Source organism: Coregonus lavaretus (genome assembly GCF_964263955.1).
Source record: "Coregonus lavaretus genome assembly, chromosome: 4".
Classification (NCBI taxonomy): Eukaryota; Metazoa; Chordata; class Actinopteri; order Salmoniformes; family Salmonidae; genus Coregonus; species Coregonus lavaretus.
In genome coordinates this window covers 62,756,120-62,773,479 of record NC_139991.1, presented here as the reverse complement: position 1 = coordinate 62,773,479, position 17,360 = coordinate 62,756,120, and the positions used below count along the sequence as shown (strand labels likewise).

The following is a 17,360-nucleotide window of genomic DNA, read 5'->3' as shown; positions in this document are numbered from 1 at the left end:
ATGCCGGCGTTCAGATGTGAGGTTTTGCTAAATCGGTCCCACAGGAAGCCAATGCATGCTCTGAGATGTTGTCTGGCTGTCTGCTTTCCAAAGGCTTAAGTTGCTTAATGTTATTAGTGTAGCTATCAAAACAGACATTTATGTTTGGAAGACCCATGGTTCATGTCTGGTCTCATACCAGTACATGTAATGAGAGATTAGAGGAGATTTGTATATTCCTGTGAAATGAAGCTGATCCCCCATTCTTCTCACCAACTGATGAGAAGGTTCATGTTGTGTAGGTTACCCTTTTTTTCCAACCCTTCTCTCCCATTGTAGCAGTAGACTGAAAGGCTACTAGGCTACTACACTACTAGGCTACTAGGCTACTACACTACTAGGCTACTAGACTTCTAGACTACTAGACTACTAGACTGCTAGGCTACTAGGCTACTACACTACTAGGCTACTAGACTACTAGACTACTAGACTACTAGACTGCTAGGCTACTAGGCTACTAGGCTACTAGGCTACTACACTACTAGGCTACTAGACTACTAGGCTACTAGGCTACTACACTACTAGACTACTAGACTACTAGACTACTAGACTACTAGACTGCTAGGCTACTAGGCTACTAGGCTACTACACTACTAGACTACTAGACTACTAGACTACTAGACTACTAGACTACTAGGCTACTAGACTACTAGACTACTAGACTACTAGACTCCTAGTCTGCTAGACTACTACACTGCTATGCTATTAGACTTCTAGACTACTAGACTACTAGACTGCTAGGCTACTAGACTACTACACTACTACACTACTAGACTACTAGACTACTAGACTACTAGACTACTAGACTACTAGACTACTAGACTACTAGACTGCTAGGCTACTAGGCTGCTACACTACTAGACTACTACACTACTAGACTACTAGACTACTAGACTGCTAGGCTGCTACACTACTAGACTACTACACTACTAGACTACTAGACTACTAGACTGCTAGGCTACTAGACTACTAGACTACTAGACTCCTAGTCTGCTAGACTACTACACTGCTATGCTATTAGACTTCTAGACTACTATACTACTAGATTACTAGACTATTAGACTACTAGGTTACTAGACTACTAGGCTACTAGACTACTAGACTACTATACTACTAGATTACTAGACTACTAGGTTACTAGGCTACTAGACTACTAGACTACTAGACTCTTAGACTACTAGGCTACTAGGCTACTAGACTACTAGACTACTAGACTACTAGACTACTAGACTACTAGACTGCTAGGCTACTAGACTACTAGACTACTAGACTACTAGACTGCTAGACTACTAGGCTACTAGACTACTAGACTACTAGACTGCTAGGCTAATAGACTACTAGGCTACTACACTACTAGACTACTAGACTACTAGATTATTAGACTACTAGACTACTAGACTACTAGACTACTAAGCTACTAGGCTACTAGACTTCTAGACTACTAGACTACTAGGTTACTAGACTACTAGACTACTATACTACTAGACTACTAGACTACTAGACTACTAGACTACTAGACTGCTAGGCTACTAGACTACTAGACTACTAGACTACTAGACTGCTAGACTACTAGGCTACTAGACTACTAGACTACTAGACTGCTAGGCTAATAGACTACTAGGCTACTACACTACTAGACTACTAGACTACTAGATTATTAGACTACTAGACTACTAGACTACTAGACTACTAAGCTACTAGGCTACTAGACTTCTAGACTACTAGACTACTAGGTTACTAGACTACTAGACTACTATACTACTAGACTACTAGACTACTAGTCTGCTAGACTACTACACTACTACACTACTAGACTACTAGACTACTAGGCTACTACACTACTACACTACTAGACTATTAGATTGCTAGGCTACTAGACTACTAGACTACTAGACTACTAGACTACTAGACTACCAGACTACTAGACTACTAGGGTACTAGACTTCTAGACTACTAGACTACTAGACTACTAGGCTACTACACTACTACACTACTAGACTACTAGACTACTAGACTACTAGACTGCTAGGCTACTAGACTACTAGACTACTAGACTACTAGACTGCTAGGCTACTAGACTACTAGGCTACTAGACTACTAGACTCTTAGACTACTAGACTACTAGGCTACTACACTACTACACTACTACACTACTACACTACTAGACTACTAGACTACTATTTCAGTTTTTGAATGCAGAGTTGCGCCTTAGATCTTTCCCTAGTTTACAGATGTACACTACCGGTCAAAGGTTTTAGAACACCTACTCATTCAAGTGTTTTTCAATTTTTATATATTTTCTACATTGTAGAATTATAGTGAAGACATGAAATAACACACGTGGAATCATATAGTAACCAAAAAAGTGTTAAACAAATCAAAATATATTTTATATTTGAGATTCTACAAATAGCCACCCTTTGCCTTCATGACAGCTTTGAACACTCTTGGCATTCTCTCAACCAGCTTCATGAGGTAGTCACCTGGAATGCATTTCAGTTAACAGGTGTGCCTTCTTAAAAGTTAATTTGTGGAATTTCCTTCCTTCTTAATGCGTTTGAGCCAGTCAGTTGTGTTGTGACAAGGTAGGGGGGGTATACAGAAGATAGCCCTATTTGGTAAAAGACCAAGTTCATATTAAGGCAAGAACAGATCAAATAATAAAAGAGAAACGACAGTCCATCATTACTTTAAGACATGAAGGTCAGTCAATACAGAAAATGTCAAGAACTTTGAAAGTTTCTTCAAGTGCAGTCGCAAAAGCCATCAAGCGCTATGATGAAACTGGCTCTCATGAGGACCGCCACTGGAATGGAAGACCCAGAGTTACCTCTGCTGCAGAGGATAAGTTCATCAGAGTTACCAGCCTCAGAAATTGCAGCCCAAATAAATGCTTCACAGAGTTCAAGTAACAGACATATCTCAACATCAGCTGTTCAGAGGAGATTGTGTGAATCAGGCCTTCATGGTCGAATTACTGCAAAGAAACCACTACTAAAGTTCACCAATAAGAAGAAGAGACTTGCTTGGGCCAAGAAACACGAGCAATGGACACTAGACCGGTGGAAATTTGTCCTTTGGTCTGGAGTCCAAATTGGAGATTTTTGGTTCCAACCGCCGTGTCTTTGTGAGACGCGTGTGGGTGAACGGATGATCTCTGCATGTGTATTTCCCACCATAAAGCATGGAGGAGGAGGTGTTATGGTGTGGGGGTGCTTTGCTGGTGACACTGTCTGTGATTTATTTAGAATTCAAGGCACACTTAACCAGCATGGCTACCACAGCATTCTGCAGCGATACGCCATCCCATCTGGTTTGGGCTTAGTGGCACTATCATTTCTTTTTCAACAGGACAATGACCCAACACACCTCCAGGCTGTGTAAGGGCTATTTGACCAAGAAGGAGAGTTATGGAGTGCTGCATCAGATGACCTGGCCTCCACAATCCCCCGACCTCAACCAAACTGAGATGGTTTGGGATGAGTCGGACGGCAGTGAAGGAAAAGCAGCCAACAAGTGCTCAGCATATGTGGGAAGTCCTTCAAGACTGTTGGAAAAGTATTCCAGGTGAAGCTGGTTGAGAGAATGCCAAGATTGTGCAAAGCTGTCATCAAGGCAAAGGGTGGCTATTTGAAGAATCTCAAATATAAAATACATTTAGATTTGTTTAACACATTTTGGGATACTACATGATTCCATATGTGTTATTTCATGGTTTTGATGTCTTCACTATTATTCTACAATGTAGAAAATAGTAAAAATAAAGAAAACCCTTGAATGAGTAGGAGTTCTAAAACTTTTGACCGGTAGTGTATATATATATATATATATATATATATATATATATATATATATATATATTTTTTTTTTAAGGGCATCACATAGACCTACACAAATTGGTGTTGTCTGACAGGAACCCTAATTTGGGAGATATGGGGGGAAATACCCAAGGTCACGTGACGATAGCTCATTGGCACATCCCCCCTACATAACTTTACTGTAGACTAATTCCTGCATCCCCTTCACACTGTAGTAGACTGACTCCTGTATCTCCACAGGTAAAGCCTTTGAGATCACTTACGTGCGGCTCAAGTTCTACACCAGTCGACCGGAGAGCTTTGCCATCTACAAGCGAACAAGTGAGGATGGACCATGGACGCCCTACCAGTACTACAGCGCCTCCTGTAGCAAGACCTATGGGAAGAACGCCAAGGGATACATCCGCCCGGGGGACGATGAGAGGATGGCAGTCTGCACCGACGAGTTCAGTGACATCTCCCCTCTGACCGGGGGCAATGTGGCCTTCTCTACCCTGGAGGGACGACCCAGTGCATACAACTTTGACCAGAGCGCTGTGCTACAGGTGAGAGAGGGAGGGAGGGAGGGAGGGAGGGAGGGAGGGTGGGATGAGGGGAGGGTGTGTGTGTGTGTGGATTAGTGAAAATCCACTTTGACTGAGGATGACAGAAATGAATGTAGGAGGAATACGACCATAATATAATATTCAATTATGTTAATGCTATAAGACCATAAATGAATCCGTTGGGTCGAGACAAGGTAGTGAGCCTTGCATCACCACTCAGAATGCTAGAAGTTACATGTGTCCAAGATAACCGTTATGCAATTATTAAGAAGTTAAGAGACAATGAGATAATGTCCCAGCATTAAATTATTGAGATAATCTTATCTCAGAGATGCATAGTTAGAGGCCAAGTATATACAGTATGCTATGTGTAGTGTGAATAACATTTACCATACATCAAATAATAATTGAAGGAATATTACTCAGAAATATGAGGACTTCCGTACATATCCATTTAAAAGTACGATTTATTACAGTAATGCAATAAGAATACTATTATCAAATGGTGCATAGCAGAAGTCTTCAATATCAAAATATACAAAATATTTAAGTCTAAAAGTATGGAAAACACACTATGGCATACGAAACGTATCACCAGGAGATTGGTTTACAATGACTCCATGAACAGAGATTCAACCCATCTTTTATTCTCCCCAGAGCACCAAATCTCAGTATCTCCCATCGTCTAATTAACATATCTTTGATTGGCCAAAACAATAAACAAAAATGAAAATATTGCATGCATTCTTGAATTTAATCATCACAACTCTTATCTAAATGATAGGAGCTCACATCTGTGTCGCTCCCTCTTTGAACTGACCATCATTAACCACAAATCTGTCTTCACACCTCCAACGGTGTCCGTGCCCAGTCTGTGGGAACGTCACACCTTGGAGAAAGCCACGGATAAGATGTGTTTGATTCTTGACTCTTATGGTCAGCCATCCTGACAATGCCATGAATTGTGATTGAGTCATCTTTTGTGTGTAGTTGTGCATTTGTGAGTGAGTTTAATTTAATGTTGTGTATTTGTTCGTAAAAGTGTGCACCCATCAACTGGGGTTGAGAACTTACTTGCCATAGTAATGTTTACCTGCATAATAGTGAGTTCAAGTGAAAATATGGGAATGGAGACTCTGTACTCATCTCTGTGTGTATTGCCTTGTGGCCACAGAACTAGAATGAGATCATATTTCTATGCTTGTGGCTCATCAGCTGAAGCATGGAGTCAGCTTTCTCAGCACTTGGACAATGACCTTTACAAACCTTCCCCTTATTCTTCCCAGAGTATAATGTATGTAAATATGGCTGTACTCCTGATAAGTTGCCTCTAACGAGTTTAAGTGTCCATCCCTCCCTCCCTCCCAGCTCCCAGACATAACTACTGCTGTGCACACATCACAAACACACACATTTCAGATGTTAACAGCAACCCACGCAAGCAAGATAAAGCCGGATACCACACACATGCTCTCTTTCTCTCTCTCTCGCTCTCTCTCTCAAGCTTTCTTTTGGTCAACACTGGACATGCGCAGCTGTGTTACTGACAGTCTACAAGCTGCACAGAGACTTTTGTATCAGCAGGGCTTGTGCTGGAGATACACTCCATGGACTGCTGTGAGGAGAGCAGGCGACCTTGGGTACGACAGGCCCTTGTTACTGTTGGATCTGGAACAGGTCGATATATCAGCCATTACTCCTTTCTACTACGCTGTGCTTTGGGAGTGGAAAAATCTGTTGACAGAGATGTTTCACAGATAGCATGGATAATGGAGGAGCCACTGTTTCTCAACCCGGCTTGCAGGCCAGGCTTGTGAGAGCAGGGTTCACTAAGTTGGGTGACCTGAAAGGAGAGGCTGGGTGTAAATCTGCCAGTGACCGACATGGAGGAGGCTTCCTCCATTAAGTCAACCAGGCTGCTGCAGCAGGTGGTGGATTGGGCCCATTCTGCGCTTCCGGGCTCGTTCAGAGAGCTGCTGGGGAGTAGGCAGAGACTGGACCGTCTCACCATGAATGACACTGACCTACCTCCTTTCACCAGTGCTGCCGCTGCAGGGGAACACCAGGAGGGTGAGGAAATGATCCTATCGTTCAAGACTCCGTAGCTGGGGGCTTTTTGCACAGCCAGCAAAAAGGCTCTGTACTTGGTGGCTGTGAAGGTGGCTCAGAAAGATAATCTATATGGGCTGAGGGCGAGAGGGTGGCCAAGGGGTTGGGACTGGGCTCTTCTCTGAGAGGATGTTGGCGCTCCCTGTATAAGCCCATAGAAAAGCATATGGCTGGATTATTCACAGGCTAATCACTACGAACAGATACGTGTCGCTCCTTGATCCATCATTGGGGAGGGGATGTCTGTTCTGTAGGGAGGAGTTGACAGTGAAGCATCTGTTTTTTTCATGTTCCAGGCTGGTAGGGTTGTTTTCTGTCCTGGGTGGGTGGTGTACATGCCTAGTTTTGGGGCAGACTCTGGTTGCTTATATTTGTCCTATTTCAGACATGCACAAGTGTGTAATTTAAACACGTGTGAATTGGAAATGTGTTTTTTTTTCATGTCTCACTCATGCCAGAGATGCCCTCGGAGAGTGGGGCCACAGCCAGAGTCTGCCATTATGAATGGCGCACCTGGGTTAACTGCCTTGCTCAAGGGCACATTGGATTGGCAGATGTTTCACTTTGTAAATTCAGAGATTCGAACAAGCAACCTTTCGGTTACTGGCCCAATGTTTTAACCGCTAGGTTACCTGACACCGGAGCATATATATTTTGGTCTGGTAAACCATCTGGGGGACTTTGTAGGGGTGTGGGGCATCAGGGGGGTTCTATGTACAATGAACGAGGAAGGGGCTTGGTTCTAACTGTCTAGGTCGTTTAAAATTAAGTAATGTTTGTGCTTTTTAATGATGTAACTATTGGGCCAATAAAGGTACTGTATTTTTTTTATGGGAGTACTAAGGAAATAATTATGTTTAAGGTGTCACAGAGATCATCTATTTTCGTCACAATCATAGTTTTTTGTACATTATTAACAACAGAACAAGTAATGTCCTTATGAGAACAAGTCATTAGTCATACTGTGTTATTTATGAATTTCTGCCATTTTTCATTGTTTATTACATTGTGTGTGTGTGTGTGTGTGCGTGCGTGTGTGTGTGTGTGTGTGTGTGTGTGTGTGTGTGTGTGTGTGTGTGTGTGTGTGTGTGTGTGTGTGTGTGTGTGTGTGTGTGTGTGTGTGTGTGTGTGTCTGTGTGTCTGTGTGTGTGTGTGTGTGTGTGGAACTTTAAGAGTCGCTTTAACACACACACATATTAACCGCAGTGTTAGCCGTCCATGATGTTCATACAGTGTAGCAGCAAATAATCCCCTCTCTCTCTCTCTCTCTCTCTCTCTCTCTCTCTCTCTCTCTCTCTCTCTCTCTCTCTCTCTCTCTCTCTCTCTCTCTCTCTCTCAAATAATTTCAATTCAATTCAAAGGGCTTTATTGGCTTTGGAAACATATGTTTACATTGCCAAAGTAAGTGAAATAGATAATAAACAAAAGTCAAATAAACAATAAAAACTGAACAAGAAACATTACACTCGAAAGTTCCAAAGGAATAGAGACATTTCAAATGTCATATTATGGCTATATACAGTGTTGTAACGATGTCTCTCTCTCTCTCTCTCTCTCTCTCTCTCTCTCTCTCAATTCAATTCAATTCAAGGGGCTTTAATGGCATGGGAAACATGTCTCTCTCTCTCTCTCTCTCTCTCTCTTTCTCACACACAAACATACACGCACACAGAACAACACACAGAACCACACACAGAACCTCACACACACACAACCACACACTCACACACATACACACGCACAAACACACTGGCTAACGCATCTGTGCCTCTAAAACGGCAGCTGAAGGGGATCTCATGTTATATTTAGCTCCGATAAACATTGAGAGCTTTATGATGATATAGCACCAGGCTGTTGAGGGAGAAACTGGGAGAAAATGGACACAGTAAACTGTGACTAAAGATGAGGAAATAAACCACCTGCCTGCTGGCTCTCTTTTCTCGACAACCGCAGAATGTTTGTGTGTGCGCGCGCGTGTTTGGGTGTGTGCGCTTGTGCGCTTGTGTGATTCTGTAATTCTGTGTTGGACATGCAGACTGGTTCATGCTCAATAAATAGCTAATATACTTCAAAGCCTTCAAATGCTGTTATCAATCAAGTCAAACAGATCACAATATGTTTCCTGTTTTTTATAGTACGCCCATGAAGACTGTAACACAGATAAACAATAGAGAAGCATTATTCTATCAACATACTGTAGGGTGTGACTTGCACTCTTGCACCTCCCTGTGGAGGGAGATTCTACAGATGGTGCAGGTGCGACATATGCCTGACAACCCCCAAGGCGGTAGAGCACCCCCTCACTTACTCACTCACTCGGTCACACACACACACGCACGCACGCACACACACACACACACACACACACACACACACACACACACACACACACACACACACACACACACACACACACACTCAACACAGACACACACAATCACACACACACACACACTCACACCCTCTGGCCTTGAAGGGGTTCAACACACACAACCATATTCTCGTAACCACACACACACACACACACACCCTCTGGCATTGAAGGGGTTCCTCTTTCATTCTCTCATCTGCTCTAACACTTTTTAATATGTGACATCTCCCCAACCTCCCAAAGAGAAGTAATAACCATTCTTCCTCCAGAGTACTCCTATTCAGAAAACACAGGAGACTTAGAAGAGAGACAGAAAGAGAAGAAGAGAGACAGACAGAGACAGACAGAGACAGAGACAGACAGGCAGTGAAGGCCCATCAGCTAGTGTGGATTGGGCTATTTCAGTCACACCAGTTGCTGACAGGTTTATAAAATCGAGCACACAGCCATGCAATCTCCATAGACAAACATTGGCAGTAGAATGGCCTTACTGAAGAGCTCAGTGACTTTCAACGTGGCACTGTCATAGGATGCCACCTTTCCAACAAGTCAGATGTCAAATGTCTGCACTGCTAGAGCTGTAAGTGCTGTTATTGTGAAATGGAAACATCTAGGAGCAACAACGGCTCAGCCGCGAAGTGGTAGGTCACACAAGCTCACAGAACGGGACCGCCGACTGATGAAGCGTGTAGCGAGTAAAAATCGTCTGTCCTCGTTTGCAACACTCACTACCGAGTTCCAAACTGCCTCTGGAGGCAATGTCAGCACAAGAAGTGTTCTTTCGGGAGCTTCATGAAATGGGTTTCCATGGCCGAGCAGCCACACACAAGCCTAAGATCACAATGTGCAATGCCAAGCGTCGGCTTGAGTGGTGTAAAGCTCATCGCCATTGGACTCTGGAGCAGTGGAAACGCGTTCTCTGGAGTGATGAATCACGCTTCACCATCTGGCAGTCCGATGGATGAATCTGGGTTTGGCAGATGCCAGGAGAACGCTACATGCCCTAATGCATAGTGCCAACTGTAAAGTTTGGTGGAGGAGAAATAATGGTCTGGGGCTGTTTTTCATGGTTCGGGCTAGGCCGCTTAGTTCCAGTGAAGGGAAATCTTAACTGACCGGCCCAGAGCCCTTGACTGGCCTGCACAGAGCCCTGACCTCAACCCCATTGAACACCTTTGGGATGAATTGGAACGCCAACTGCGAGCCAGGCCTAATCGCCGAACATAAGTGCACAACCTCACTAATGCTCTTGTGGCTGAAAGTCCACACAGCAATGTTCCAACATCTAGTAGAAAGCCTTCCCAGAAGAGTGGACGTTGTTATAGCAGCAAAGGGGAGACCAACTCCATATTAATGCCCATGGTTTTGGAATGAGATGTTCGACGAACAGGTGTCCACATACTTTTAGTCATGTATTGTAAGTAGAGGAGAAGAGTAGAGAAGAGAAGAGAAGAGATGAGAGGAGAAGAGAGGAGAAGAGTGGAGAAGAGTGGAGAAGAGTGGAGAATAGTGGAGAATAGTAGAGAAGAGAGGAGAAGAGAGGAGAAGAGAGGAGAAGAGAGGAGAGGAGAAGAGAAGAGAGGAGAGGAGAAGAGAAGAGAAGAGAAGAGAAGAGAAGAGAAGAGAAGAGAAGAGAAGAGAAGAGAAGAGAAGAGAAGAGAAGAGAAGAGAAGAGAAGAGAAGAGAAGAGAAGAGAAGAGAAGAGAAGAGAAGAGAAGAGAAGAGAAGAGAAGAGAAGAGAAGAGAAGAGAGGAGAGGAGAAGAGAAGAGAGGAGAGGAGCTGAGTGGAGAGGAATGCACCCCATGCTAAGCTTCAGCGTGCATACAGCAGGATAGAGACGTTGTTCATGTCTCGCCTGTGTGAGTCCCCCCTGGGGGGCAGAGGGGAGAGAATAGTAAATGAACAAGAGTAATGGATTAGGTTTAGTGTTAGTGAGGGGTAGGAGCATTGTGTGGTGAGGTGGTGGTGGAGAGAGGGATGGGGTATAGAGGAGAGGCACAGGAATATGAAAGAGGTAATCTGCACAGAGGGATGGATTTGGGCTCCTGAGCTGAGAGAGAGAGAGAGAGAGAGAGAGAGAGAGAGAGAGAGAGAGAGAGAGAGAGAGAGAGAGAGAGAGAGAGAGAGAGAGAGAGAGAGAGAGATGACTTCTGACTTCTTCTGTTCTGTTATGGCTGGGGAAAAAGTAAAGGAAGAGAAAGAGAAAGAAAGTCCACTCAGGATAGGATTTCTGTAGCTTAGCAATAACCACTTAACTCACAGGCAAGAAAAGCTTTCCGGTAGCTTCCTTCATAATAATAATAATAATAATAATATGCCATTTAGCAGACGCTTTTATCCAAAGCGACTTACAGTCGTGCGTGCATACATTTTTGTGTATGTGTGGTCCCGGGGATCGAACCCACTACCTTGGCGTTACAAGCGCCGTGCTCTACCAGCTGAGCTACAGAGGACCACATCCAACAACCAAGCCCCACTTCCCCACCCCTCATTCCACCTTCCTCAGTACTACCCAGTATTATTCTATTCTCTACTTCTCTTTTGGTAACAGGGAGGCTGAGTTGCTGTTCTGAATCATCCAATCTGCGTCCCAAATGGCACCCTATTCCCTATATCAAAAGTACCCTGGTCAAAAGTAGTGCACTAAATAGGGTATAGGGTGCCATTTGGGATGCAGACACTACTGTACACTCAGCATCAGCCCAGTGCTATTTCTGTCTCTGCTATCCTATCCCATCCTATCCCATCCTAACAGGGCTGGGGCCGGGGCTGATGCTCTGCTACAGTAATGTCTCCTTTTGTTTAGCCCATCTCTCTTTTCTCCCAAGTGAATTGTCTTGTAATCTGTCAAAATAGGATGTTGTTTGTTTACGTTTATCGCCTGTTACATAATAGGGTTTGAATTTCATTATTGTGACTGCTAACTGTGGAAATTGAATTTTCTTCACAAGAGGGGGTGATAAAATGTATTGTCACTGCGTGTTTCTGGGGGGGAGGATTGTTTGTGAACAGTGAGGAAGGGATTTACAGCAGGAATATTAGTTTTAGTTGTATTACTAATACTGAGATATGGATAACTACTGTAGTTTGTTGCCCAAAGTCTATGAATGGCCATGGACATGTTTATTAATTCAGTAATTCAAAAAACATGGTCTACTGCTTGTATTTACTGTACCTTCTCTCGTGATTTAAATACCATTTAAGTAAGCCCAAACACATTTCAGATGTTTACATGGCAAATTCACGAGTAAAGACATTGTAAAAAAAGAAGTGTTAGCACTGTGGGACAAACTGTGGCATGGCTGCCTGGTTGCCTGGCTGTTCAGTACATGGATGCTGTACACTGAAGCCTGTGGCGTGCTTCTAATGGGTCTGTTGGTCATATTTCACTGTGGTTTGGGTGTCATCGACCCCCTGATTATAAAGCACTGAGAGATCAATATGGAGCAGGGATACACAGATAAGGTGGCAAATCTCTCAGTGAGCCTGCATGCTTTCTCCCTCCTCTCTCTCTCCCTCTGATGCACTCTCTCTCTATCTCTTTCGATCTTGCTCTCTCATACCACCCCTTTTGATCTCTCTCTTTCTCTCTCTCACTCTCTCTCTCTCTTTCTCTCTCGCTCAACCTGTTTCTCTCTTTCTCTCCATCCCTCTCGCTCCCTTCCATTCCCTTCCATCTCCTTCCCCTTATTTTTCTCTCTCTCCTTTTTCTTGTCTCTTATGCGAGAAGATGAGGAGTCCTATAATTGACTGTGATCTGCCCCCCCATTAGAATCAATGGCATTCGTTCCTTTAATTACATTCCGTTTTTTCTCTCTGCTCTCTTTTTTCCCGACCCACAGGATCGTTCAGTACCAGTGAATGAAAAGGAAATTAATTAGATGTCATTTTTTTATTGCGTTCACAGGTCTTTTGTGTGGCCTCTAGAGCATGGCTGACATGCCACATTGTCACAGTGATGAACTGACCTTTAACTAGCCTTAAAGTCATGGACTGTTCTCTCTGCTACCGCTTGGCAAGCGGTACCGACAAACCAAGTCAGGAACCAACAAGACCCTGAACAACTTCTACCCCCAAGCCATAAGACTGCGAAATAGTTAGTTAATTTACTCATCACATACACTGCTGCTACTGTTTACTCTCTGTCACTTTATTCCTAGTTATATGTTCATATCTACCTCAATTACCTCGTACCCCTGCACATCGATTCGGTACTGGTACCCTGTGTATATTGTCAAGTTATCATTACTCATTGTGCATTTATTATTACTTTTGTTATTAATTGTTTTAATTTTCTATTATTTCTCTATTTTCTTTGTCTCTGAATTATTGGGAAAGGCCCGTAAGTGAGCAATTAATTGACTGTTAGTCTACACTTGTTGTTTACGAAGCATGTGACGAATAACATTTGATTTGAAATTGCTGAGAGAGAGAGGCTGGAGAGGGAGGAAGGGTGCTCTGCTCTGCCTTACTTCACCCCCAGTCAGCGTGACTCAGAGTGGGCCTGCAGAAGCACCCGCAACCCACTGCCCAGGCCTCAGGGCTACTCTATGGTTCATTTTAACGGACAACTTCTGCAGGAAAAGATGAGTGAAGAGGGTCCAGGCTTAGCTGCTAAATCAACAGATCCCAGAACATCCAGGGCACAGGGTTCACTGTAGTTCCTTTCTAACCTTATAATATATCCTCCTTCATTTCCTGTTCACTCCTATAGAAGAGAAAGAAAAACACTGAGACCAAAACTATTCTAGGAAATGTCCCTACAACATTCCCACCTTTGTTTTCAAAGCTTCAGATTTTAAGGCTACTATCACGTTCGTCGAACAGAGATGAGGACCGGGGGCAGCGTTGCAGGCAAACATACTCTTTATTAGAGACACGATCAAAAACCACAAAACGAAAACGTGACAGTTCACGGTCTAACACAACAGACTCGAAACAAGATCCCACAAACTCTGTGGGGAAACAGGCTGCTAAAGTATGGTTCTCAATCAGAGACAACAAGCAACAGCTGAATCCCGTTGCCTCTGATTGCAGGGGCGGTGTGTTCAATAGGGCGATATGGGCGACGCACTGCCAAACGGGAAAAGGAAGGGATTTTTTTTCTAATCAATTATATCACGGCAACAGTAGTTATCAGTGTTGTAATCTAGACGTCTGATCTGCCACAGTGCCACTAAATGTCCAATCAGGCTAAAGTCATGCTTCAAATGGCTCCCCCCCCTTTTGGGGCGATTTCAGTCAGGTTGAAAATCGCCCAGAAGTCTGTCATAGACTCCCATGTAAAATCTATTTTTTTCAAATATCAGAGCTTTCAATACAATCTCTATGGGTTTCTGAGGGCTTGCACTTACGCGCTTTCGTCATACGTAACATAACCATGAACGTAACTAAGAAAAGAGCGGGTAGCCTCATCAATCAATTCACTACTACTATCAAAATGGCTAGGCTTCAGTGCAACTCGATTGTGTCTTTGAAAGAAGTTCCTTTTTGTCGGCGAACAAATGAAGATAAATTGGCAACGAAACAATTAGGACCTCCCAGACCAAATTTAATAATTCAACAGGTTTCTACTAAAGGGGGGAAGTCCTACACCCGAGGATTTTCCAAAAATTGGTACGAATGAAAAACCTGGCTAGCAGGCTGCGATGTAGCTAATGCAGTCTTCTGCTACCCCCTGCTTACTCTTTTACCCTGAAGGCGGCACGGCAGACAGCACCGCTTGGACAGCGACTGGTGTGTAACGGACATGCACCATCTTTCAGGAAAGATTAAGAAACATGAGCTGTTAAAGACCCACATGGATAGCTGTTTGAGATTGTCTGCTTTGGGGAGAGTGAACATTCCCACTCAACTGGATGAGGGATACAGGCTAGCTGTCCGCCGCCACAACGATGAGGTTAGTGTTGATAATCACAAGTTTACTGGAGAACTGAAACTGACAAGGCTGACAAGATAGGACCCTTTTGTCCATTGTTATTGGATAGGAACAGAACTTATAACCAGCTCCTGACCTAAATAGATCTTAGCACAACATTTTACTCAACATATCATATTCCATATTCACTATTACAAATATATTTACTACGACATTAGCAAGAACCGCCACATCCTCAGCCGGCTAATCCAGTGTGTGAAGTTTTGCGGAGTGTTTGAGTTAGCTTTGCGAGGCAAAGATGAAACTGAGGGCTCCACCAACCCTGGTAAGCCAACACTTTTGAGATCAGTCAATAAATGCTTCTGGTATTGACTTATATGCTGCCCCTGTCTTCATGTTGTTGCTGGACATATCTTTTTTAAAATGTGTGTAGGTCACCTAAATCATCAGAAAAATTGCCCCCCCCTGAAAATTTTTTCAGGAGCCGCCACTGTCTGATTGAGAACCACACTGGCCAACATAGAACAACAATACTAGAAAGTGAAACCTAGAACAAAACACATAGACTTTACACACCCTGGCTCAACATATTAGAGTCCCCAGAGCCAGGGCATGACAGTACCCCCCCCTAAAGGCGCGGACTCCGACCGCGCCCACCAAATACCACAGGGGAGGGACCGGGTGGGCACTCCGCTTAGGCGGCGGATCCGGCTCCGGGCCTGATCCCCGCTCCCTCTCCAACCCCCCAAAGTACCCCTGGTCCGGTCTGGCCCCGCTGGCCGGAGCTGGACTGCACACTGGTGGAGCGGATTGCTCTAGCTCCGGCGTGAAGCATCTGACCGGTGCCGGACCAGCCACCGGTGGAACAGGCACGGGCCATGCCGGACTGACGACGCACACCACTGGCTTGGTGTGGGGAGCAGGAGCGGGCCGAGCCGGGCTGACAAAACGCACCACTGACTTGGTGCGGGGAGCAGGAGCGGGCCGGACCGGGCTGACGAAGCGCACCACTGACTTGGTGCGGGGAGCAGGAACGGGCCGTGCCGGGCTGACGAAGCGCACCACTGACTTGGTGCGGGGAGCAGGAACGGGCCGAGCTGGGCTGACGAAGCGCACCACTGACTTGGTGCGGGGAGCAGGAACGGGCCGAGCTGGGCTGACGAAACGCACCACTGACTTGGTGCGGGGAGCAGGAATGGGCCGGACCGGGCTGACGACGCGCACCACTGACTTGGTGCGGGGAGCAGGAACGGGCCGGACAGGGCTGACGACGCGCACCACTGACTTGGTGCGGGGAGCAGGAATGGGCCGGACAGGGCTGACGAAACGCACCACTGACTTGGTGCGAGTGGCAGGAACAGGCCGGACCGTACTGGGAACACACACCACTGGCCCTACGTGGGGATCAGGAACAGGCCGGACCGGACTGGCAACACACGCCAGTACCTCTCGCCGTGCCTCTACATCCTCCTTCCCCCTGGTGACCAGTGACTCCCGTAACCTGGCGGCCTCCTGCTGCCCCGTCGTCCACGGCGTTAGCCCCCCCCCTAAAAAATGTATGGGCTTCACTCCTACCCGTGGACCAGGTCTCCATGCTTCTCGCCAGCCTTTCGCCCTTCTGCCTCCACGTCAAGCCCCTCTCTTCCTCACATGGCTTGACCCAGTCGAGGAGGCGAAGGAGATCCGCTAGAGATCTCTCAGGCGATGGCTCCTGGACTTGCTGCTTGGTCCAGTCTTGGTGGGATCTTCTATCACGTTCGTCGAACAGAGATGAGGACCAAGGCGCAGCGTTGCAGGCAAACATACTCTTTATTAGAGACACGATCAAAAACCACAAAACGAAAACGTGACAGTTCACGGTCTAACACAACAGACTCGAAACAAGATCCCACAAACTCTGTGGGGAAACAGGCTGCTAAAGTATGGTTCTCAATCAGAGACAACAAGCAACAGCTGAATCCCGTTGCCTCTGATTGAGAACCACACTGGCCAACATAGAACAACAATACTAGAAAGTGAAACCTAGAACAAAACACATAGACTTTACACACCCTGGCTCAACATATTAGAGTCCCCAGAGCCAGGGCGTGACAGCTACCAATACTTAAGGTTGAGTGATTGAAATGGTGTAGTGTCATTTATGATAACGCTCAATAACATTGAATTGATATATGTACTATTTGGTCTATTATGTTGTAATAACATTTAAAGAAGCCACGCAGCTCCATAATATACAACTAATCCCTCCACACAAATATGTGCTTTTCTATTCCCAGAATCACCCAAGGGTGGAAAATCCCCTTCATTCATTCCTGAGGGAAAGCTAGAGTGGATCACTTCGAATTGAATTGAATTCATAAAATTGTGATAAAAAAAAAATGCTCTACCTACCATGTTTCTTTTTTAAGAGTAAGTGGGTTGAGTGGGGGTTCGAGAAAGGTAAAACCATACTTACTCTCCATATTTAGAATGTCAACAGACCATACAATTATCTCTGTCGGTCTCTTGGCCACATGGCAGTGAGTGAGGCCGTTTGCCTGCTGTAAAGCGTGTACAGAGAACTATAAATATTTCATAAGTCTTAAAATGGGAATCGCAT

The 17,360-nt window shown here is 44.9% G+C and overlaps 1 protein-coding gene across 1 annotated transcript in view; it reads left to right on the top strand.

The window, feature by feature from the left end:
• The window catches only part of LOC311127505 (laminin subunit gamma-3-like), a gene marked incomplete at both ends in the record, with an annotated part of 68,886 nt that continues 51,526 nt past the window's right edge, over window positions 1-17,360 (top strand). The window contains 2 exons of the mRNA XM_084159328.1: window positions 1-16; window positions 4,098-4,402. Of these exons, the coding sequence (XP_084015454.1) occupies window positions 1-16; window positions 4,098-4,402 (321 nt within the window). The remainder of the gene's footprint in view (window positions 17-4,097; window positions 4,403-17,360) is intronic.